Genomic DNA, 25,154 nt, shown 5'->3' with positions numbered 1-25,154 from the left:
ATCACTACTCAAATACCCCAGGAGGAGGGAGGCGCATAAATTAATGGGGCATGCATGCTATTGGCCCTAATGATCGACAAGTGCATGCGCAAAAATGATTGCTGCTGCTGCCATGTTGTGACAAATGCATGTGGTCCTTCTGTAAACAAATGGTACTGTATCACAGGAGGTTGGTGGTACGGTATCAACAACATCAAACATATGGTTTTCAGGTGTTTGATGCCATTCTATTCGCTCAGTTCCAGCCATTATTATGAGCCGTCCTCCACTCAGCAGCCTCCACTGGACTGCATATTCCTGATGTTGAAATATGTTTTTACTTATAGATTACAAATATTATGCTCAGGAAAAGACATCTGCATTTGCCACATGCGCTCCTTCTCTCTCCCTCCTCTCTCTCTATGTCTGTCTGTCTCTGTGAGAACACACACACTCACTGACAGACAGAAACTCTTCTGAATAGGCCTACCTCACCACCCTGCAATTCTGAAGAAATGCAAACCTTTATGTGGAAGGAAGGGGCCTAGACCCTCCTTGAGAAATGCTCTATTACATCATCACTAAAACAGCAAGGACATCACTGACCCAAAACCACAGCAGAGTTGTTACTTCTCTATACTGGGACATTTGCCAGGTACACTTATCAATGCATGGTAATGTCCTTAATATAATATATTGGTGACTCACTATAATTTATTGATGATTCACTCATAGGCCTATCATCTCAAACTATGTATACAGAAAGGCTGATGGTCAGATGCTATGTGATGTTTCTGAGGAACGAATGATTCTTGTTTGTGTTTGATTTTATCGTTGGTACAGCTGTACAACTGTGTGGAGGAGGAAGAGTTCCTAGGTTTATGGTCTATGGGATTGATAGACTGGATGGGGAGGGGAGACCTAGATTCCAGGTATACAACTGAGCCAGGTACAATGAGTAATGGGTGTTCTGCCTGGCACCACCATCTCCACTACAGACTCCACCATCCAGGTTGATGTAGGCCTGCAACTCAGCTCAAATTGAACCTCTTTCGTACAGTACCGGTAAATAACCCTTTTCATATTACAAGGCTGTAAGGATTCCCATAATTTCACATTTCCATGTTCATCTCTATATGTGGTGGTTTGAAATAAACCTTTTCTGTCTGTCTCAATAAGTGGATGAATTACTGGCTTATTTTTTTATTTTTTTATCAAAAATGAGTAGGATGTATTTCACAAAACAATCGAGTCCCTCTGTGACTTTGTGTATGTTTGGAGCTATTTATGTAAAACAAATCCCGAGTGGTGATATTAAGAAGCGACTGCCTTTAAAAAGCAACGAATCCCTTTGAAAACAGCCTATGTGGCATTGATATGAGTCAGAAACAGTGTGTCAAAATTGACTACAAAGTGTAAATAGGATCATTTTGGTCATAAAGTCAGTCTTGTCTAAAACTGAGTGTGGAACATCCGTGCTTCACAACTAGTGAATGAAGGTTGGGTTTTGATTTGACGATTTTCATTTGCCTACTAACAAGGGGTGAACAGCTGCAGTGATTGCTCTCTATCCAATAGCATAGACAGTGAGACAGACCTGCCCAGCAGCTCCGACCTTGTTTACATAAGACAACGTGTGTTGTATTTCTTTACTTGAGAAATACTGCACCACACACTTCAGTTAGATGTAAAATCACACAACTAAAACTTCCCAGGCAAAAACGTCAAAATGAATTACAGATTCCTTGAGTCATATTAGATTCATTTTGGGGATTTTGAGGAAGTGAAATAGTCTTCTCATGGCGAACAAACATCATTAACCAAACGCGGAATCGATCAGGGAACACACCCCAAGACTGAAATCTTGTTTTTCTACAGAAAAAACACGATTTTCTATGGAGCGGTTGGTTGGGGGCCGGCGCATAATTACAAATCATTTGAAGACTGCAAAAAGCCCAAACATACACAATGTTTGACTAAAACATAATCATTTCAAACCTTGCATTTGTATACGATCACGTGTCTCTCTATTATGCGTGGGATACTTAGGTTTGTTAAGTAAAAAAATAATACTAATAATTAAAGCGCAGCATTAAAATAACAGTAGCGAGGCTATAAACAGGGGGTATGGTACAGAGTCAATGTTAGGGGGCACTGGTGTCGAGATAATTGAGGTAATATGTACATGTAGGTAGAGTTAAAGTGACTATGCACGGTTAATAAACAGAGAGTAGCAGCGGTGTAAAATAGGGAGGGGGGGCAATTGATTAGCTGTTCAGGAATCTTATGGTTTGGGGATAGAAACTGTTAAGATAGTTTGTTGGTGATGTGGACACCAAGGAACTTGAAGCTCTCAACCTGCTCCACTACAACCCCGTCGATGAGAATGGGAACGTGCTCGGTCCTCCTTTTCCTTTAGTCCACAATCATCTCATTTGTCTTGATCACGTTGAGGGAGAGGTTGTTGTCTTGGCACCACACGGCAAGGTGTTTGACCTCCTCCCTATAGGCTGTCTCGTCGTTGTCGGTGATCAGGCCTACCACTGTTGCGTCGTCTACAAACTTAATGGTGTTGGAGACGTGGCTGGCCATGCAGTCATGGTTGAACAGGGAGTATAGGAGGGGACTGAGCATGCACCCATGAGGGGCCCCTGTGTTGAGGATCAGAGTGGCAGATGTGTTGTTACCTACACTTACCACCTGGGGGCAGCCCGTCAGGAAGTCCAGGATCCAGTTGCAGAGGGAGGTGTTTAGTCCCGGTGTCCTTAGCTTATTGATGAGCTTTGTAGTCAATGAATAGCATTCTCATGTAGGTGTTCCTTTTGTCCAGGTGGGAAAGGGCAGTGTGGAGTGCAATAGAGATTGCATCATCTGTGGATCCGTTAGGGCGGTATGCAAATTGGAGTGGGTCTAGGGTTTCTGGGATAATGGTGTTGATGTGAGCCATGACCAGCCTTTCAAAGCACTTCATGGCTACAGACGTGAGTGCAACGGGTCTGTAGTCATTTAGGCAGGTTACCTTGGTGTTCTTGGGCACAGGCACTATGGTGGTCTGCTTGAAACATGTTGGCATGACAAACTCAGTCAGGGACAGGTTGAAAATGTCAGTGAAGACACTTGCCAGTTCCTCAGCACATGCTCGGAGTACACGTCCTGGTAATCAGTCTGTTGACCTGTTTAAAGGTCTTACTCACATCGGCTACGGAGAGCGTGATCACACAGTTGTCCGGAACAGCTGATGCTCTCATGCATGCGCCAATGTTGCTAGCCTCGAAGCGAGCATAGAAATAATTTAGCTCATCTGGTAGGCTCGTGTCACTGGGCAGCTCGCGGCTGTGCTTCCCTTTGTAGTCTGTAATAGTTTGCAAGCCCTGCCACATCCGACGAGCATCGGAGCCGGTGTAGTATGATTCAATCTTAATCCTGTATTGATGCTTTGTCTGTTAGGTGGTTCATCGGAGGGCATAGCAGGATTTCTTATAAGCATCTGGGTTAGAGTCCCACTCCTTGAAAGTGGCAGCTCTACCCTTTAGTTCAGTGCGGATGCCTGTAATCAATGACTTCTGGTTGGGGTATGTACGTACGGTCACTGTGGGGACGACGTCATCGATGCACTTATTGATGAAGCCAGTGACTGATGTGGTGTACTCCTCAATGCCATCGGAAGAATCTCAACCACCTTCATGATGTAGTTTCCTGGAATGCATTTCAATTAATAGGTGTGCCTTGTTAAAAGTTAATTTGTTGAATTTCTTTCCTTCTTAATGCGTTTGATTCAATCAGTTGTGTTGTGACAAGGTAGGAGTGGTATACAGAAGATAGCCCTATTTGGTAAAAGACCAAGGTTATATTATGGCAAGAACAGCTCAAATAAGCATGGAAAATTACAGTCCGTTATTTTAAGACATGAAGGTCAGTCAATGCGGAAAATTTCAAGAACTTTGAAAGTTTCTTCAAGTGCAGTCGCAAAAACCATCAAGCGCTGTAAGGAAACTGTCTCTCATGAGGACCGCCACAGGAAAGGAAGACCCCGAGTTACCTCTGCTGCAGAGGATAAGTTCATTAGAGTTACCAGCCTCAGATATTGCAGCCCAAATAAATGCTTCACAGAGTTCAAGTAACAGACACATCTCAACATCAACTGTTCAGAGGAGACTGCGTGAATCAGGCTTTCATGGTCGAATTGCTGCAAAGAAACCACTACTAAAGGACACCAATAATAAGAAGAGACTTGCTTGGGCCAAGAAACACGAGCAATGGACATTAGACCGGTGGAAATCTGTCCTTTAGTCTGATTAGTCCAAATTTGAGATTTTTGGTTCCAACTGCTGTCTTTGTGAGAGGCAGATTAGGTGAACGAATGATCTCCGCATGTGTGGTTCCCACTGTGAAGCATGGAGGAGTTGTGATGGTGTGGGGGTGCTTTGCTGGTGACACTGTCAGTTATTTACTTTGAATTCAAGGCACACTTAACCAACATGGCTACCACAGCATTCTGCAGCGATACGCCATCCCATCTGGTTTGCGCTTAGTGGGACTATCATTGGTTTTTCAACAGGACAATGACAACACACCTCCAGGCTGTGTAAGGGCTATTTGACCAGGAAGGAGAACGATGGAGTGCTGCATCAGATGACCTGGCCTCCACAATCTCCCAACCTCAACACAATTGAGATGGTTTGGGATGAGTTGGAACGCAGGGTGAAGAAAAAGCAGCCAACAAGTGCTCAGCGTATGTGGGAACTCCTCCAATACTTTTGGAAAAGCCTTCCAGGTGAAGCTGGTTGAGAGAATGCCAAGAGTGTGCAAAGCTGTCATCAAGGTAAACGGTGGCTACTTTGAATAAACAAAAAAATATTTCGATTGGTTTAAGATTTTTTTGGTTTCTACATGATGATTCCATGTGTTATTTCATAGTTGTGATGTCTTCACTATTATTCTACAATGTAGAACCTAGTAAAAAAATAGAAATCCCCTTGTCACGGGCGTCGTATGATTTGGACCAAATCATGGACCAGCGGGAATGTGAATACCCATCTTCTTTAATGAAGGAAAACGTAAACACTTAACAAAACAACGCCGAGAAACAGTCCTGTCAGGTGCAACAAACACTAAACAGGAAACAACTACCCACAAAACACCCCTACTAAATAGGACCTTCAATTAGAGGCAACGAGGAACAGCTGCCTCCAATTGAAGGTCAAAACAATAAACTAGACACAGAAATAGAAAAAATTGAAAATAGAACATAGAAATACAAAACATAGAACACTACCCAAAAACCCCGACAACACAAAACAAACACACCCCTGTCACGTCCTGACCAAACTACAATAACAAATAACCCCTTATACTGGTCAGGACGTGACAGCCCTTGAGTAGGTGTGTCCAAACATTTGACTGGTACTGTATATATATTGTTTTGCTCAGAAAACTTGGGGGGCCAAATAAAACCACCAGTGGCCACCAGTTGGGGAACCCTGACCTATAACCTCCTCCCCAGCGACTCAAAGAACAGATATACAAACACACACTGCAATAAAACACCACCATCTTCATTACAAAAAATAGTTTTTATATACTGTACGATAACAAAGCACCTTTCCATGGCACTTTGTGATCACTGTGACACCTCCATAGAGAGTGACAATAATTGTGACATCAAGCAAATTCAATAAGCAAACATTCATAATGAACCAAATACAAAGGAACATTTTACACAATGCAACCCATGAACAACCCATGTACAGTAGAGACAACAACAACAACGTCCATTAATGATGACTGATAGAGGTTCCACAACAACAGTGTCTGAGGGAGCTCTCTCATTGGTGGATGGCATGTTTAAAAGCAAATCAAAACTCATGCTGGAACTTCTGACCACCACCTCAATTAACCTTGATTAACAAAAATTAACATTTTTTAATTTGGAGTATAATTAGAAAATGACTGTCATTAGACACATTTTCAGCCGGTAGAGGCCGCATCTGGGACACGCCGTGTATGACACCGCAGTAGTACAGGGTGCTCCTCATACAACATGTATAATGGCATTTAGTCCTGAATAGAATGTGGTGAAACATATGAAGCCATGAGCACCAAAAAATCTGTATTTTATTCCACCTAACATCTTTATATAAAGTGATCAGATCATTTCCTAATTTCTTTGTAAATATGGCAAAATTGGGTCAACAAATTCCATTCGGATTTCCAATCCTTCCTTATGGCAATAATGAGTAAGGCTGACTGGCTGCAGCTGCAGCATGTGATACACATGAACTAAATGATCCGAGCATGTTTCAAATATAAATTCACATTTTAAATACACTGGTAATGGATTTCTATCCAACTGAAAACACTGACATGGTTTTTCTCCTGATAGGGGTAGAATGAGGGTTGGCTAGTTGCCATAGGCCTTCCAAGTAGGTGGGGAGCAGACCAGGTACTCTCTTTTTCACAATGTGGTTGCTCTGCTCTTTTTGACTACTCGCAATCTGATGATGCTATTTTAGGGGGACTGTCTCCCTACTGCTCTATGTCTCTCTCTCTTTACCTCCCTCCCTCTGTAGATGTTTGTGCCTCGCTCCTCTCTCACTGTGGCCTGGTGTGGTGTAACAGTTGGTGAGAGGTCCAGCTACATGTAGCCACCACAGCAGCCAGACTTCTGCTTCTCAGACGCGATGTAGTCATGGATCTGGAACTTGGGCTCGTTGGGCTGCTGGGCAGCTCTGTGCTTCAACTCCCTGGCAGGCAGAGAGGGAGCGAGAGAGAGAGGGAGGAAGGAAGGAAGGAGAGTGTGTATGGGATGGAGCAGTGCAGAGCAGAGAAATTGAAAACATAAGGGAAAAGAGAAGGAGAGATGAGGAACATAATTGGGCAATATGTCTTTGCCCTTTCACATACAGTGCAACTTTCATTTAGAAATAACATGAGTCATGACTTACTTTGCTACAGCCAGGAAGGCCAACTCTACGTTGACTCCAGTCTTGGCACTGGTCTCCATAAAAGGGACTCCATATTCCTGAAAAGCATCCAGGGCTTTTAATGGCACTACTCAAGTACACCACATTCATCATATGAATGAACTCACTACCAAACACTCAGCGTGATACATCTCTCCAACACAAGAGGGAACATCAGTTCACAAGTGCAGTATATAAATCAACATTTCAAGCTTGTTTTCATTTCACAGTGCTGTACAGTTGCTTTAGAAGAGGCTACTTGGTGTTTTGCAGTAGGAGAGTGGAGCAAACCCTTTAAGTGGGCCTTGTCTCTTACCTTGGCCAGCTTCTCTCCCTCCTCATGCTTGATGACCCTCTCTCCGGCCATGTCCGTCTGTTTGGACAGAGCAGAGGAGAGTCATGAACACAACTAGTCCATTAGATCCAGAGAGGCACCACTACATCAGCCCACACAAGCCACAGCAGTTCCCAGGGCAGTCTCCAGGTTGCCTCTGAGTGTCTGAGCACAGGCCAAACATTGCTCAGAGAGAGAAATGTTCCCTGTCCTGCTGCTCTCCCCAGCTCTGGGAATAAATGATGTCTGGTGGAACGTGACAGCAATGACCCAGTGTCTCTGTAGTAGCACCACCAGAGGGGGCACATGATCTATGGGTGCTGTTGAACTGGAGATGCCACCAGTTCTATTTGAAATCATCACAACACATGTATTCACTAGTAACGTTCTAATTCAGCTTCAATATAAACTCTGAGGCTGACACACTGTGTGTGTGTGTGTGTGTGTGTGTGTGTGTGTGTGTGTGTGTGTGTGTGTGTGTGTGTAATTACAAAGTCAATAGCAGAGACAAATATGTTTCTGTGTGTGTTGTGTTCTTATTGTTACTTTTGGTATGACGACTTCTCTTGATACACTCTACAAAACCAAAAGGATGTCTAGCTCACACCTTGTTGCCGAGCAACATGATGACCACATCCTTCTGAGCATACTCATGAATTTCAGTCAGCCAGGCCTATATATGGGAAGGGGGGGGAGAGAGAGAGAGAGAGATTTAAAAAGGAGATTAGTCAGTAAAAATGCCAGTGCTAAAGGAGACCCTCTCTACAAAAACAGAATCAATTTCTCTGCTCTGCTGCTTTGGTTACTATTCTCCATTCTGCGCTGCACTTCCCCTATCCCTACCTACCTTCAAAAACTAAACAAATTGCTTCTTGGAAATGTCATGAAATGTCATTGTGGAGGTCACTTCAGTAATGTAATGTGGAGGCCATATATTACTTGGCATGTAAAAGGAATTCTGGGTTCTTCTTCTAAAAGGGGGCTTATGAGAAGATGTGAGGAGATAAGGAGGAGTGAAGAGTGACATGATAGGTTTCTCACCCTGATGTTGTCAAAGGATGACTTGCTGGTGATGTCATAGAGCAGGAGGAGGGCTGAGGAGAGAAAGGCAGAGAGTCTCACACAGCCACGTGCTCTTAGCATTCTACCACACACACAACCAGGAAGTGTTTAATAGAGCAGAGATTACCCTGTGCGTCTCTGTAGTAGGCGTGCGTGACACTGCGGAATCTCTCCTGTCCTGCAGTATCCCAGATCTGGGAGAAAGAGGTGAAACAAATTCATTATAAAAAAATGTAATAAACCTGGAAAATGGGACAATATCCCAACCAGCAGCAACCAATGAGCATGCAATGGTATGCACGTCATAATGGGAAATACGTGAAATTAATGATCAATATATTTTACAGTGTAATACATTAGAATAGTCACGTGGCTTATTTATTTTTTACCAGGTAAGTTGAATGAGAACACATTGTCATTTACAGAAATGACCTGGGGAATAGTTACAGGGGAGAGGAGAGGGATGAATGAGCCAATTGGAAGCTGGGGATGATTAGGTAGCCATGATGGTATGACAGCCAGATTGGGAATTTAGCCAGGACACCGAGGTTATTACCCCTAATCTTACGATAAGTGGCAGTTGATCTTTAGTGACCACAGAGAGTCAGGACACCTGTTTAACATCCCATCTGAAAGACGGCACCCTACACAGGACAATGTCCCCAATCACTGCCCTGCGGCAATTGATATATTCTTTTAGACCATAGGAAAGAGTGCCTCCTACTCCAACACCACTTCCAGCAGCATCTGGTCTCCCATCCAGGGACCGACCAGGACCAACCCTGCTTAACCCTGCTTAGCTTCAGAGGCAAGCCAGCATTGGGATGCAGGGTGGTGTGCTGCTCAGACAAAACCCCACCAAAGGCATTTAAATGTTTGGCACCTCTCAGCCAGAATTGTCACTAGAACAGGATATGATAACAACGTATCTGCAATAGATACGCTGTGGTAACATAGGGACACTTGCGTGTTGACCACATATGCCACTGCCCACTGTGTAATATAATGATACTGTGGTTTAATTAATTAGACTGGTAGGGATAGGATCACAGGAATAGTGGCATCAATGTTGGGTGTAGAGGTCCCTGCTCTCTCACCTGGAGTTTGACCTTCGCGTTGTCCACCGTCAAAACTTTATTCTGATGAGGAGAGGAAACAGTTAACCACAGGACTGTCTATGGGGGTCTTTTTGCATAATAGAGACAGACTCAGACGAAACACATCACAGGTATTTAAATATTAAGAAGCTTCAGAAAGCAAGAATATTCTAAAGAACAAACAAACAGACCAGAAATGGCACAGCATGCTGTATAGCAGTGGCGACCCGTCATTCAGGGCAGGTGGGCCCCAACTTTTTTTCAAAAATAAAAATAAAAAAATAAAAAAATCTATCATTTGTTTTTGGGGGGGGCTTGCCTGTTTTGCATGTTATTTTGGCATTAATATGTGTCACATCAGTTTGCAAACAATGTAAAAAAATATATATCATTGAGTTAATAAAGCTGCAAATAAACAGGCAGCTCTAAAATGTAGGTGTTTCAGCCTAGCTCAGTGCTTTATCTGGTGGTGGGGCAGGCCAGCAGAAAATAGGAGCATTGCACTGTGATTGGCTCAGTGTTCTTAGATTAGAAGTGCCCTTCCAAGAAGGCTCAAGGTCATTGGCCACAGATAAAATGACCGCAAATCACGTTATATGTACAGTAGCTTTGATTGGACTGATCAAGTCAACATCTTACTTTCAAAGTAGCTTAGCTAGCAGTCATCATCAGTCATCAAGTCGACAATCTACTGGCAAATCCTTTTTTATCCTTGTCATATGAAGAGAAATTATAGATAAAACGTATCGGTGCTCATCGGCCATAAAGATTACACAACAAGTTGGAAATCGCAAATTTAACAATGAGTCGTTTGGAAGGAATCAGTGGCTAACTGCAAGCGTTGCAAAGAAACCACTAACGTTAGCCTGCTAGTCAATGGAGTGGCTGTGTTCCCCCCCAGAGTTCACACCATAAATCCAGAGAATGACAAAGTTTGATGATAAAGTCTGATGACACAATTTGCCCACAAAGGACCGCTGCGCCACCTTCACAAGGTGAGTCCAAAAATGTATTGTATGCTGCTGCATAAATTATGTAATATGCAAGGGAGATATGTATACTGTAGCTAAGAAAGTAATACTAAGTGTTTGTTGTGTAGTAATCTGTTAGTAGCCCATGTGCCTCACCATAATAATTTGGTCTATTTTCACCAATGCGGTATTGTAAACACATCATTCGTGGCCCGGTGTGTGCTTGTTTGGCTACTGTTTTGTACAGCTTTCACCCAAATGGCGTTCAATGTGCATCACCCTAATAATTTGGTCTACTTTCACCTCTTAATTTCGCCTACTGTTCTAACTTGGTGGTGCACATATAGCCTATAACCTGTTTTGGAGAACTGTAATCATCGAATATTGTAAAAGCTTTCATTGTCTGTTTATATGCCCCCTTTTTTTATCCTACGGTTCTGATTTGTACAGGGAGTACACTAAGAATGGCCCATGTTCTGAATTCTGTCGCTATACATTTCAAAAGTGCTGAACAAATAGTTATATTGACTACGTCCGTCGTCGCTTGCTCAGTAACATCTTAATTGGAATTATGGATTGCCTCTTATCCGCTTGTCGTCCCCTTATGCCATAGTTTGTACATCTCATTAGTCAGTAGAAACCACATTTGTTTAAGCAAGTCTGCCATGTCAGCTATGTTTTTTAAAAGGCAGTAAATGAGGCTGAATGAACTGTTTCGCTGCCAGACAAGGCTCCGCTGAAACCCAGGTTTAGCAGTGGTAAGGTGTTGGGACAGCTTTACGTAGGCCCTAACAGTTTGTGGGCACCGTTTGTCACCGTTATAGTGCAATTCATGTATTGTTTAGTGTTGTGGCTTTGATGGCATGCATCCCACTTTTTTGGGGGGGCCCCACCAAGATTTCCATGCTAAAATCGCCACTGCTATATAGACTCATACAGACAACATGAAAACTAAGAGGAGCTTCAGAGGCCAGCAAAGAAAGCCAATTGCTACGCCCACACTACAGAGGTTCTGGAATTAGACTTAATTGCACAATAGTGAGAAAGAAGACTGTCAAAATAACAACCCACTCCCCCGCTAATTTCCTGTGGCTGTCAGGGACGCCATGTGATTTCCTGTATAGGCAGGATTCTAAAATAGTCATGAGTGAAAAAAAGAATATTAGCTACAGATATGGATTAGTGAAAAACATATCTTGTGAAAGATGATCTTCAAGACAATATAGAAGGAATATGGAAGATTGAGGAATAAGATGCTTCCAAGTGAAAAACATATCTTGTGAAAAATGCTCTTCGAGGGAGTATAGAAAGAATATGGAAGATTGAGAAGGAATAAGATGCCTAAGTCATGTGAAATGATGTGTCCCTTCTAAACTAAGTCCCAAATACGTACGTACACCCACCCACCCACTCACGAACAAACCCAATGGCACACATTCTAGAGGTCAACCAATAACAGCTTGTTGTAAGGTCAATCTGCTGTGTAGGTGTCATTATTATGAAAGGTAGCTGAACCAGTTTACCTCACCCTGGCCTTTTAAACTTCCTGTTTGTATTTCAGGGGAAAACAGGGGGAAAGTCACTACGTGAAAACATGACACAAGCAACAATGTTGAAATGAAGGAAGTGAATGCTACAATTGGTACATATCACTTCCTCTAAGCTAACCTCATTACTCCACTATCAGTACCCGGGTACAGTCAGCCCCTGCCTTTCCTGTGAGCACACTGTGACAGACACACACTCTCTCTGAAGTGAGTCCAATCTTCTAAAATGGCCCCTCTCAACAGGAGTAACGACCACCCATTGAGACTTCCACCTTGGCAGAACGGACATGGTCCAACCCCTGCATTAGTTGCCATGGGTTTCCGTTTTTCCCTCCAATTATTACGCAGATTGGCCACACACGGCTTCGCGTTGACAAGCCCGCATGCTGAGTAACTGCTACAAGGAAGCAGGGCCAAAATAGCCCTGCCACGTTAGAGCTAGTCACAGCAGTCTTCCCATCCACACAAGGTATTGACTGGTATAGCTGGAGGCTCAGCAAGGAACATATTGACTGATCCTGTATCAGTCTCAAAATCATCTCTCCTTATAATCTTCTGTTCCATACAGATGCAATGCAAGTAGCCGGGGGTGGTCACTACACACAACTCAATGTTATAATGCACTTGTTTATGGATCTCATGAATAGTTAATACCTGTTGAACAAGCATGGAGAAAATAATCTCCATTTGTCTACTTAAACGCTCCACACATCCCTATCCATGTTGTACTCCCATCCCAGGCAGTCCTAATGTCTACACCATCAACACAGAGTGGTAACACAGTACTCTGTCTTAATGCAACATCATTTCCTCCAAAACCGCCATTTTACCAGCCATTAGATAGAGTGTTTTCTTTGGAGGGTGAGCAGGTCCAAATCCACTGGTGCAAGAGTCTTTCTGTCCATATTGTCTCTCTATTTCCATCTCTCACTGAATTTCTCCATCTTTTTCCTCTCTGTCTCTCCAGCAGCTGGTTGGTAGCTATGGAAATCTGTCCCCCACCAATCTGTCCCCCACATGGGAGCTACTTGTTTATTTGACCCCAGCTAGGGCAGAGCATCGTTTGTGGGGGTAACGTAACGTACAGCTCCTCCAGGCTGAAAACAATCATTCTGGAGCCATATGCGGCACAGTAGCAGAAGTGCTCTATGGACTTGACTGATTTGTGAAAGTGTTTGTACATTTTGAGCCATCATCACTGCATGAAAACACTTTAAAGTGGTTATTGGATTTACAGATTTAACTGAAATAGGATGGGAAAATATTTTATGTATGGATTCTTCAACCACATTCTAGCATTTATCTTATAAATAGACCATTTAGAAATGAGAAAGAACAGAGAAAAACAGCAGACAATGTATACATTATGAATGTATAGACACAAAGAACCTTCCAACCATGAGTTGACCCCACTGTGAGTCTACTGACATCTCTCTCACCCTAAAGTCTATTCCCACGGTGGCTATGAAGTTGCCTCCCAAAAAGGCCCCGTCTTTAAAGCGCACCAGCACACATGTCTTCCCCACCGCAGAGTCTCCCAGCAGCATCACCTAGAGAGGCATCACAGCCAGAGGTCAGAGAGAGGGGTTAGGGGTCATACCTGGGCCCAACACACTGACATCAACCCTCACATGACCAGAAGAATGGTAATAACTCCAAACAAGCTTTCAATGAACAATGTTTGGTCTTAAGAGATGAATCATTGAGTTCAATTGGTTCATATGCAAATTACTTTCTGGTGGTAATCTGTTGATTATTTCATGATGCTGTGCATCCATGAGAAGTGAAAATTATAAAACTAGAATTTCACAACATCATGATGACTAGTGTTGTTAAGTGTGAAAGCACTGACTCATGATCCTATTGCAAAATGTTCTTGTTTTAGCCTCATCTGAATTTCCTGGTTATTTATTGGGCCCCTGATTTAGTTTGGATATTTTATCCATCCGTTGATTTCATCTTTATAAGGTTGTAGACTAAATGATGTGGTTGATGTGTGGGTCTACCCTTATTCATTTGATCATTCCTTATTCAACATGAGTAGCGTTCTGCAGTGAAACAGCGTAGAGTGGATATGTATGAGAGATCATATTTGCACAAACCATCATGGGACTGATGTGAAACTGCTTGACTATGTGAATGACCTGTTTTACTTCTGCTTGGTCTAGTCCATTAACCACTCTCTTGATTCTGATCAAAAGATTGAGAGAAATGTACTATTACGTGGTATGCAGTTAACCTGTATTACCAAGTGCTACATTCTTCCTTGAGCCAATATTTAGGTATCACTAAGAATGGGAGGACTGAATAGCGTGATTCATATCAAATAAACCTGTGTCACATTGGCTACATTATCCAGTGGTGGTACTACTTAACTTGTTTTTTTGGGTATCTGTACTTTACTATTTATATTTTTGCCAATCTTTCTTCACTACATTCCTAAGGAAAATAATTTTTTACTCCATACATTTTCCCTGACACCCAAAAGTACTCGTTACATTTTGACAAGTAAATGGTCCAATTCACACACTTATCATGAGAACATCCCTGGTCATCCCTACTGTTTCTCATCTGGCGGACTCACTAAACACAAATGATTCGTTTGTAAATTATGTCTGAGTGTTGGTGTGTGCCCCTGGCTATACGTCAATAAAAATAAAAAAAACATTTAATTGTGTCCTCTGGTTTATACTTTTACTTTTGATACTTAAGAATCAAAAGTAAATGGAATTGCTCAAATGTACTTAAGTATATTTAAAACCAAATACTTTTAGACTTTTACTTAAGAAGTATTTTACTGGGTGACTTTCACTTGAGTCATTTTCTATTTAGGTATCTTTACTTTTACTCAAGTATGACTGTTGAGTACTTTTTCCACCACTGACATTATCCATAAGGGAGGGGTGAAATTGGTGTGCGGCAAGGCACATAATTGATAGTGGTGTGGTAATTAAGAGTAATGTAAACAGAATAGAAGCTTGCCACAATGATAACAGCTGTTCTTATTCCATAGTGGTATATTGTGCTACATTAAGGGGAAACTTCACAAAAGCAAGTGCTACCCTCTTAGAAAACAAGGTGCTATCTAGAACCTAAAAGGGTTCTTTGGCTGTCCCGATTGGAAAACCCTATGAAGAACCCTTGTTGGTTCCAGGTAGAACCCTTTTGGTTCCAAGTAGACCCATTATGGGTTACATGTAAACTCAGCAAAAAAAGAAACGTTCCTTCAGGACCCTGTCTTTCAAAAATAATTTGTAAAAATCCAAATAACTTTGCAGATCTTCATTGTAAAGGGTTTAAACACTGTTTCCCGTGCTTGTTCAATGAACCATAAACAATTAATGAACATGCACCTGTGGAACGGTCGTTAAGACACTAACAGTTTACAGACGGCGAGCAATTAAGGTCACAGTTATGAAAACTTAGGACACTAAAGAGGCCTTCCTACTGACTCTGAAAAACACCAAAAGAAAGATGCTCAGGGTCCCTGCACATCTGCGTGAACGTGCCTTAGGCATGCTGCAAGGAGGCATGAGGACTGCAGATGTGGCCAGGGCAATAAATTGCAATGTCCGTACTGTGAGACGCCTAAGACAGCGCTACAGGGAGACAGGGTGGACAGCTGATGGTCTGCCACTGCGAGGACAACATGTAACAACACCTGCACAGGATCAGTACATCCGAACATCTCACCTGCGGGACAGGTACAGGATGGCAACAACAACTGCCCGAGTTACACCAGGAACGCACAATCCCTCCATCAGTGCACAGACTGTCTGTAATAGGCTGAGAGAGGCTGGACTGAAGGCTTGTAGGCCTGTTGTAAGGCAGGTCCTCACCAGACATCACTGGCAACAATGTCTCCTATGGGCACAAACCCACTGTCACTGGACCAGACAGGACTGGCAAAAAGTGCTCTTCACTGACGAGTTGCGGTTTTGTCTCACCAGGGGTGATGGTCGAATTCACGATTATCGTTGAAGGAATGAGCGTTACACCGAGGCCTGTACTCTGGAGCGGGAACGATTTGGAGGTGGAGGGTCCGTCATGGTCTGGGGCGGTGTGTCACAGCATCATCGGACTGAGCTTGTTGTCATTGCAGGCAATCGCAACGCTGTGCGTTACAGGGAAGACATCCTCCTCCCTCATGTGGTACCCTTCCTGCAGGCTCATCCTGACATGACCCTCCAGCATGACAATGCCACCAGCCATACTGCTCATTCTGTGTGTGATTTCCTACAAGACATGAATGTCAGTGTTCTGCCATGGCCAGCGAATAGCCCGGATCTCAATTCCATTGAGCACGTCTGGAACCTGTTGGATCGGAGGGTGAGGGCTAGGGCCATTCCCCCCCAGAAATGTCTGGGAAATTCCAGGTGCCTTGGTGGAAGAGTGGGGTAACATCTCACAGCAAGAACTGGCAAATCTGGTGCAGTCCATTTTACATTTGCATTTACGTCATTTAGCAGACGCTCTTATCCAGAGCGACTTACAAATTGGTGCATTCCCCTTATGATATCCAGTGGAACAACCACTTTACAATAGTACATCTATATCTTTTTTGGGGGGGGGGGGGGTTAGAAGGATTACTTTATCCTATCCCAGGTATTCCTTAAAGAGGTGGGGTTTCAGGTGTCTACGGGAGGTGGTGATTGACTCCGCTGTCCTGGCGTCGTGAGGGAGCTTGTTCCACCATTGGGGTGCCAGTGCAGCGAACAGTTTTGACTGGGCTGAGCGGGAACTGTGCTTCCGCAGAGGTAGGGGGGCCAGCAGGCCAGAGGTGGATGAACGCAGTGCCCTTGTTTGGGTGTAGGGCCTGATCAGAGCCTGAAGGTACGGAGGTGCCGTTCCCCTCACAGCTCTGTAGGCAAGCACCATGGTCTTGTAGCAGATGCGAGCTTCAACTGGAAGCCAGTGGAGTGTGCGGAGGAGCGGGGTGACGTGAGAGAACTTGGGAAGGTTGAACACCAGACAGGCTGCGGCGTTCTGGATGAGTTGTAGGGGTTTAATGGCACAGGCAGGGAGCCCCGCCAACAGGGAGTTGCAGTAATCCAGACGGGAGATGACAAGTGCCTGGATTAGGACCTGCGCCGCTTCCTGTGTAAGGCAGGGTCGTACTCTGCGAATGAGGAGGAGAGGAGTGCATCTCCTCCATGCAGTATATCTCACAGCAAGAACTGGCAAATCTGGTGCAGTCCATGAGGTGGACATGCACTGCAGTACTTAATGCAGCTGGTGGCCACACCAGATACTGACTGTTACTTTTGATTTTGCCACCCACTTTGTTCAGGGACACATAATTCCATTTCTGTTAGTCACATGTCTGTGGAACTTGTTCAGTTTATGTCTCAGTTGTTGAATCTTGTTATGTTCATACAAATATTTACACATGTTAAGTTTGCTGAGAATAAATGCAGTTGACAGTGAGGACGTTTCTTTTTTTGCTGAGTTTAGAACCTTTTCCACAGAGGGTTCTACATGGAACAAAAATGGGTTTCCACTGGAACCAAAGGGGTTCTTCTATGGGGACAGCCAAAGAACCCCTTTGGAACCCTTTTTTATAAGAGTGTATTGGTGTGCAGAGTAGACAGGCTACTGTATTTTAATAGATTTTCCTTCATTTGTTTGATAGATGGACACCTGTACCACCAGTGAAGCTTCTCAATTAGGCTACAGTCAATATTAATACCAGCAGGCAGCGCCATAACATGATCATAAGCATAATACTGTTATTAGCACATAAACATAGCCTAATAATATATATCCCAATAATAAGAATAGCCTAATACAGACCTTGAAGGCAATATCAAAATACTCGCAAACCGAGGCGCATCTCTCCAACACATATTTTGATGTTCCGTTTTTAGTCTCTTTATCCTTCAACGATGCCTTCTTTGTTGACATCGCAATGACTATCACCACAGTATCACCGAGATCTGTCAGCGCGCCGCCCGATGTTCCTCCCGAGATGCCAGTGACTCAAAAACCAGTTAACACGAGCAATGAGTCCATCAGCAGTCATTTAGCGTTGTCCAAAACCACCCAGCGCTTTCCAAGAACAATTTATTGACGCTGAATCAACTAATGCCAATCATAGAGTCGTGGTTAAAACTTAAAGGGGGATTCTCTTGAGGACGCGGCTACATTCGTGGAGAAAATATGATTAATATGCGGAAACATTTCTCAGTTATGCAGAACGTTGGAACGGATCGCATCATTCTTTACGCGTTGGCAGATGAAACGACGTTGCTATTGTCATTTGTCCAATGAAGATAATGTTATTTAGGCCTATGAAATGAGGCAGTTTTTTGTCATTTTCATAAATGAAAACAACTAGGTCTTCAACCGAGTCACGGACGCAACAGGCAGTGATGGCACGAGTTATTAGTCACAGGTGGTACTGAACTCGTTGATCATGAAAGAGGAGGAGTTCAGCGAACGAAAAAAACGGCTGTCAACGTGTTGCCACTGAAAAATACACTTTTCAGTTTCAATCCTAAATGAATGATATTCCAGTGATTTCAGAATTCTGAAAGATTCCTACAATTTAATCCACAACATGTCAGGTAGATGGTCTTTCCTCACCAGTGTCTACTTTTCAAAGAATGTATGTAGCCTTGGGAAAATACACTATAAACAGACAGTGTTCATATGAGAATCTCATTTTCTTTCACTTAATTGACATGACATAATGTCAAAAATGTTCTCCTAATTGCCAAGCCATGTATGACCATGTGGATGGATACCAGCTGAATCTTTGACTAAGACTTTGTCTCCCCCCAGTGTTCAAAAGAGAGAGACGAGAAAAAGAGATGGTTGTGGGTGTATCTCTCTCTAGCTCCATCACTTCACATTACAGGCAGTTGTGGGCTCAGACAGACAGACAGACAGACAGACAGACAGACAGACAGACAGACAGACAGACAGACAGACAGACAGACAGACAGACGAACCTTGGTTAATCTTCTATCCACCTAGTACAACAAAAGGTTTCTGCAAGTGCAACCAAACCTTTTTATACCCACTGCATTTTCGTCACAACATTTTACTGTATGACAAAGCATTTTTTGTATCTCCAAGGTATGCAGCTTTGTGTGTCCTTTTTCTGCATTGCTTTTGTGTGGCTTATATGCCTTCAGACAAACAAAGCCTTCGTCATCACTGTCTGTCACAGCACAAAACATTCAGGTCTATTTCTGAAAATAGCATCACCCTGAGCTTTCTATCTTTTACAGTCCCGTTCTGTCTTTCTTTCTTCCTTTCATTTTCTCTGTGAATGGAAGCCCATCATACATCACCACAGTGATAATGTAGACTGTATATGCAGACAATCAATCACTCCAGTTGACATTCACAACAGTGAGTGATACATCTGTGAAACACAGCTATCCATCAGGGAACAGACCACCTGGTGCATCATTAACTGTAATCATACACCCACTTTCTAGCAACACCCAACTGTGTGCTAAAGATCATTATGATTGCAGAAAGAGGAAGATGATTGGCACCTCAGATAACAGCATTTAGGGACCCTGGAAGGGAAGACACTTGTTGTCCCATCAATCCCAGTAACACAGTGATCGGGTCCCTTCTTGGTCACTTGTCCCCTATGGCTCATGGCAGACAATAACGCAGAGACTCACCGTGAAGCCGATGCCCACAGTGGCAGAGAAGGAGCCAGGTATGAACTTGCCTTGGTCATACTGGACCAGCAGAGAGGTCTTCCCCACACCGCTGTCTCCCACCATGATGGTCTGTGGATAGCAGGAAGAACAGAGAGCAGGTTAGCCACATCACAGCACTACACAGCACAGCACAGCACTACACAGCACAGCACAACACTACACAGAACAGCATAGTGCACTCTTATAAAAAAGGGTTATTTGGCTGCCCCCATAGCATAACCCTTTTTTGTTCCAGGGAGAACCCTTTATGGTTCCACGAAGAACCATTTTGGGTTCCATGTAGAACTCTCCATGGAAAGGGTTCTGGAACCAAAAAGGGTTCTTCAAATGGTTCTCCTATGGGGACAGCCGAAGAACCATTTTAGGTTCTAGATAGCACCTTTCTTTCTAAGAGTGTACAGTACAGAACAGCACAGCACACTGCTCATCTATAGGCCTGTACAATGAGTGGGTGTAGCGTACCCTACTGTATATGTGCATATGTTTCTTACAGTGCGGAACATGCCCTTGCCTGATGCCATATAATGTGTGTAATATAATGTGATTGCTCTGAAGGTCAGTTTGGTAAATACCCGGCGGGGGGAGGGAAATGGCAGTGGATGAGTCTGAATGTACCAGGGATATAAGGCAGCTGCAGCCTGAGCATCATGTCAGCCATGGCTACTTGGATTCAAGACGATGCTCTCTGTGCCCCAAAGGGAGCATTAAGAGATCTCTCCTGGCCCACTCAACTGAAAAACCTCTTGCACAATGACACACAGCACAGACAAACACACATCAGCAGGCTACACACACACACACACACACACACACGCACACGCACACGCACACACACAGTGGTGTAGTGGAGAGTATACACAGGTATACGGTGTATACCCACTTATTTTTTAGTGGGCCTTGTGTATACTCCCTTCTGAATCCCCATGATGCATATCAAAGTAGTGTAGTGGAGGTATATGCTGTATCAATAAATAAGTCTGATGGAACAGATCAGAATGTTGAGCTTAAAATGTTGATAAACTATTATTTCTTCACATTTTAGGCGCAGAAATTTCCACACGGCGGTAGGCCTATATTTAGAAAGAGGGAAGATCTAAAGATGCAACAACTATCATGTGTTGCTAATATGACTAGGATAATACCTTTGGCTGCTAGACAATGAAAGAAAGCTTAAAGTAAACCAATAGAACAGGAGTATGCAAAAGAGAAAGTCTTTAGAAAATAATTACCTCCAGGTTTCTATGGTGGGATTTTGGCTATATAGGCTACTTTGAAGCAAGGTAAGACATGCCTCATAATATAAAGTGATTTCAGAACGATATCATGATTATTTTCATGAATTATTGAGATTTGTTTTGCAATCTCCATCTTGTGCTATATGTGCTACAGAAACACCACTAACCAAACAACAGTGCTAGGTGCCTGCACACTTGAATTAAAGAGTATCTACACAAACAAATGTAAATGTCTTACTCGGTTGACATCCTCATTTATCTTTCAATAGTAGGCCTACTATTAGCCTACTGCACAGTACAGATTGGGTACCTGACTGTGAAAGACCAATATGGGATTGATCATTTTAGGTCAGTCAGAGTGTATGTCACTGTTTCTCATAGAACTTTTCACACAGGGATCCTTTCCTTCGCCGGCCGGGCTGTTTGGCAAAATTAGTATACCCACTTCTCCAGGCACCTCTGCACACACACACACACACAGAGAGAGAGAGAGAGAGAGAGACAGTCAACACTCAGTCAAGGGTCCTCTTATACGATAGGAATGATCTCCCATTGCTGAGGGTCATGCGTCATCCCAACGGGGATCTGCTGTTGATTTGAGAGAGGAGCGTTGCACGTGGGCATCAATAAGGCCTGTTGCCATGGTTATCAGGTTGGTGGCTGGTGTTGTGTGGCTAGCCTGGGGCTCCGTGGCAGCAGTCAGCAGACGCTCTTCGCCTCTTTTGTTGACATTTATCACCTCCCAGCAGGCGGCCCCACTGCCTCTATTCTGCTGGCTCATAGAGCCTCACAGCCCACTCAGCTCCACAACACTCTAATCACTCACATCCCTACTCACATCCCTTTCTCAACTTTCTCATGTTTAGGCCTCAGAAAGAAAATGTTCATTTCTTCATTACTGTGTCACCAGATATGGTAGATTTAGCTAAAAAGACATTATAGTCTTCACCCAGATTAACTCTTTCTCTTCCTACAGAATACAAAGTGGAGACTGTCTGGGGACTGGACTGGATATAAGTGCTGACATTAGTGTTGACCTTTTAAAATCTGGGATTGAAAATCTCTGATCAATTTAAAATCTCAAATCAACCAATAGACACTGACCTTTTGAAGCGACTTTAACATTCACTTATAGAAAGCTTTGGAATACATAACGTGCCATAACATTTCTTTGTATTTGCACGTTTTATTTATATTTTATTAAAGGTTAATTGTGGGGGTGGATGCTTAGGAAAGGATAGCATTCATGAATACACGATCACAACACCAACCACAGTCTGACGCAGACTTGCAGCTTCGTCTGATGACGCATGGAGCACAAACACACAGTGGGTGCACCCTGTGTGAAGGCCTGAGCAACCCGGAAACCACTGTCAACCAACTACATTACTATTTCTTGTCATCCTCATCCAACATTAATGTCTGTATGTGGGGGGTAACAGGGGGTGGGGAGAGTTTGGGAAAATGGAGAGGAAGTGGGGGTGTAGCCTACCACAGGGGGCAGGGGAGAGGTGCTTTTACCATAGCAACACACAAGCTTTCGTAGTAAGAGAGTACCAACTCCCCCCTGAGTTGTTTTAGTTAATCAGGCATAACCCCCTAACCTGGGTACCTGTCCGTGTACTCCGTTTCTTCCAACAACCAATGAGCAACTCAGCCGTAATTCTAGCTGCATATTGAAAGTTGAGATTGCTGACAGGCCAGTCTCTGTGGCAAAACTTTTCTTTTTCATTCAACCTTTATTTAACTGACAGGAGTGGCAGGGAGTGGAATGATAGCTAAACAGACTGGTACCCAGACTAATAACCCCCACAGATGTCTCACAATTAACTAAGTCAAAACCAAACTATAAGGCTATGTGATTCTGTCAACCTAGAGGAAACACCCATCTCCCTGCACATCTCTCTCTAATATAGCAAAAGGTTGTTGTTTTCCTTCAGTTAATGAGAATCTACCTCTGGGGATGTCCTCATACACCCACTGAGTCATTACGCTGCATTGTTTGTGAAAGTAACACAGAGGGTAAAAGGAAACATTCAACATAAGCACTTTCTGTTCCTACACTGGAATATTCTCAGTCAGTTGGCGTGAGGACTGGATTTATCGAGCTGCTTTGGGGAATGGAGTTGTTATAGAATGATCAAATTATTAGCATAACACTTGATGCCTATGGATAAATAATATATACTTGCTATGAATTTAAATACTTGCCCTAAAAATAAAGTGATAGGAAAATGTATGAAGTTAATATTAGATGTTGCTTACTAAAGTAATTTACCCCAACAATGTTGATGAGTATAAGTGGGTGTATTGTGAAAAAATGATGTGGCGTTAAAGGGAATTTGGTCTCCAACTGTAAAGGAATAACATGCCCCAAGTCTCATCTTTATTTCATGACATTTCCACCCATCTACTTCCACCACACACCCACATATTTCCTGAGGTAAAAAAAAGTCATTAAAGATGCAAATTTCTCTAGAATAACTTAACGTTGGCATCAGTGCTAATGTCCTAAAAAGCAGCCTTGGTCTTTAACAGGAAGATGTTCTATCAAGGCTATGAGATTACACATAGGAAGGAACAGAGAACGTACAGGAAGCATACATATCGGGGTTGGGGTCAATTTCATTTTAATTCCAGTCAATTCAGAAAGTAAACCAAATTCCAATTCTAATACCACATTTTTCTCATTGAAAAGCATTGAAGAAAATTGGAATTTGTATTTATGTGTACTTCCTGAATTGACTGGAATTTAAATGGAATTGACCCCAACCCTGATACATATCCCTTCAATTTCCAAGTGTCCTCAGATGAAGTACAAATAAAAATGCAGTCAATAATGATAAAGTATACATGATATGAGTAGGCACTTGCTGGTGTATGCGTGTTGCTGTGGCTCACAAAAACAAAAGGGGAGCAGTTTAACCATACATTCCACTATAGAAGTCATAGTCAGGTTACATTTTCTTGATGTAACCTGGAGGACAAAGTTCTATCTTTTTTTTGTCCCATTGCCATTGGACATGTACAGCTGTCAGCCTGGCTGTCCAGGGCCCCTGAAACCTGGCAGGTGCTGATTCAGGTGAGAGATGGATGAAGTCATGGAAGCTGGCAAAGGGAATGGGTTCTCCACAAGCAGTCAACCCACACTGAGATGTCCCTGCAATGCGCAACCATTCCAAATTGCTTACCTACATAGTCAGTCCAACTTTGATATTACCTCTACATTACACACACAACTGAAATATCCACTGAAGTATAATGCTGACTGTTGTAGGACCTCCCACGTCACATAATGAAGGCATTGTTCACGCAGAAAGAAACGTTTACTTTTATAATATTACAGAGACACACTTAAATATTAAAAATATATATTTATAAAAGACTACAATTTAAAAGGTAGATTCTGTATACAGAGATAGGCTACCCCAGTAGAATTGGCCAATTTAGCACATCATCTTATGTGAGTTCTGCCTCTTTGGTGATTTTAAGTTAACTCTTAGGCTAAGTGAAGTTATGAAAAAGTAGCCTAATCACCTTGTGCATTAGGTCCTCGTTATACGGGAAAGTGATCTCGAGGGGAGTCAGGCAGTCCTCTGTATCCGTGTCCACCGCAGACGACCCATAGGCACTGTCCGAGTGAAGCGCCTCGCCCTGGTCAACACATTCCATTTCAGGGGTCTTCTCCATAATGATATCCATCTTTTTTATTTGTTCCTATAGAATCTTTTTGTCAACGAGTTGAGAAGCTTTATTTTTTTAACGAACGGAGCTTTTAGACGCGTCGCTGCAATAACTTTATCGCCCTTCCCCGCTCTCTCTCGTTTGCTGTCGCTCTTCTCTACACTCACCGCCCCCTCCTTGTCTAAATCCCTTGCACTTGCAGGTTTGATACTGATGCTCCTGGCAAGAACTATAGCCACCTAGGGGGATCATTTCCGCAGATTCGAATAAAAATGTTAAGCAAAGCGCTCCTACTGGAAGCGGACACGGAGTTGTACTATAGTATTTATGAAACCATGTTAACTGTGTGCGTTGGAGTGGAGGACGTGCATCGTGTTCAGCACCACGGTGAGCGCCTTTCTTCAAACGCAAAGCATCACGTGTCTTCTCTTTGGGATTACTGCGAATTACCTATATACTTTTGAGGGATGGATGAGGCATATTTTGAGTCATATCCTAAACCTGCTTTTAAACTAGTAATTGTGGCCGATATATATTTCATTCAGCTATTTGAATTCAATCAACTAGTCAAAAACAAAATACCCCAAAAAAGCAAGAC

General features: G+C 43.1%; 1 protein-coding gene across 2 annotated transcripts; it reads right to left on the bottom strand.

Annotated features, from left to right (window-relative positions):
• Positions 1 to 5,533: 5,533 nt before the first annotated feature.
• Positions 5,534 to 24,878, bottom strand: LOC115171411 (ras-related protein Rab-37). Of its 2 annotated transcripts, none has more exons than XM_029728199.1 (9): positions 24,410 to 24,878; positions 19,596 to 19,706; positions 9,435 to 9,476; positions 8,465 to 8,531; positions 8,317 to 8,369; positions 7,883 to 7,948; positions 7,258 to 7,314; positions 6,924 to 7,000; positions 5,534 to 6,722 (listed from the first exon to the last, which is right to left on the bottom strand). In XM_029728199.1, the coding sequence occupies exons 1-9, from the start codon at positions 24,572 to 24,574 to the stop codon at positions 6,614 to 6,616; spliced, it is 747 nt and encodes a 248-aa protein (XP_029584059.1). In that variant the 5' UTR covers positions 24,575 to 24,878; the 3' UTR covers positions 5,534 to 6,613. The 2 variants fall into 2 exon arrangements, with proteins under 2 accessions (XP_029584059.1, XP_029584060.1); XM_029728200.1 differs by lacking the exons at positions 19,596 to 19,706; positions 24,410 to 24,878 and adding exons at positions 13,392 to 13,502; positions 17,746 to 18,353.
• Positions 24,879 to 25,154: the final 276 nt, after the last annotated feature.

This window comes from Salmo trutta, chromosome 32 (assembly GCF_901001165.1).
Source record: "Salmo trutta chromosome 32, fSalTru1.1, whole genome shotgun sequence".
Taxonomy (NCBI): Eukaryota; Metazoa; Chordata; class Actinopteri; order Salmoniformes; family Salmonidae; genus Salmo; species Salmo trutta.
This window is presented reverse-complemented; position numbering and strand designations above follow the sequence as displayed.

Excerpts from the sequence above, each read along its gene's own strand:
- LOC115171411 (XM_029728199.1), bottom strand. The coding sequence starts at position 24,574 with ATGGATATCATTATGGAGAAGACCCCTGAAATGGAATGTGTTGACCAG. Across the intron at positions 19,707-24,409 it reads ACGAGGACCTAATGCACAAG|ACCATCATGGTGGGAGACAG; the intron begins GTGATTAGGCTA and ends TGCTATCCACAG. Across the intron at positions 9,477-19,595 it reads CTGTGGGCATCGGCTTCACG|AATAAAGTTTTGACGGTGGA; the intron begins GTGAGTCTCTGC and ends TCTCCTCATCAG.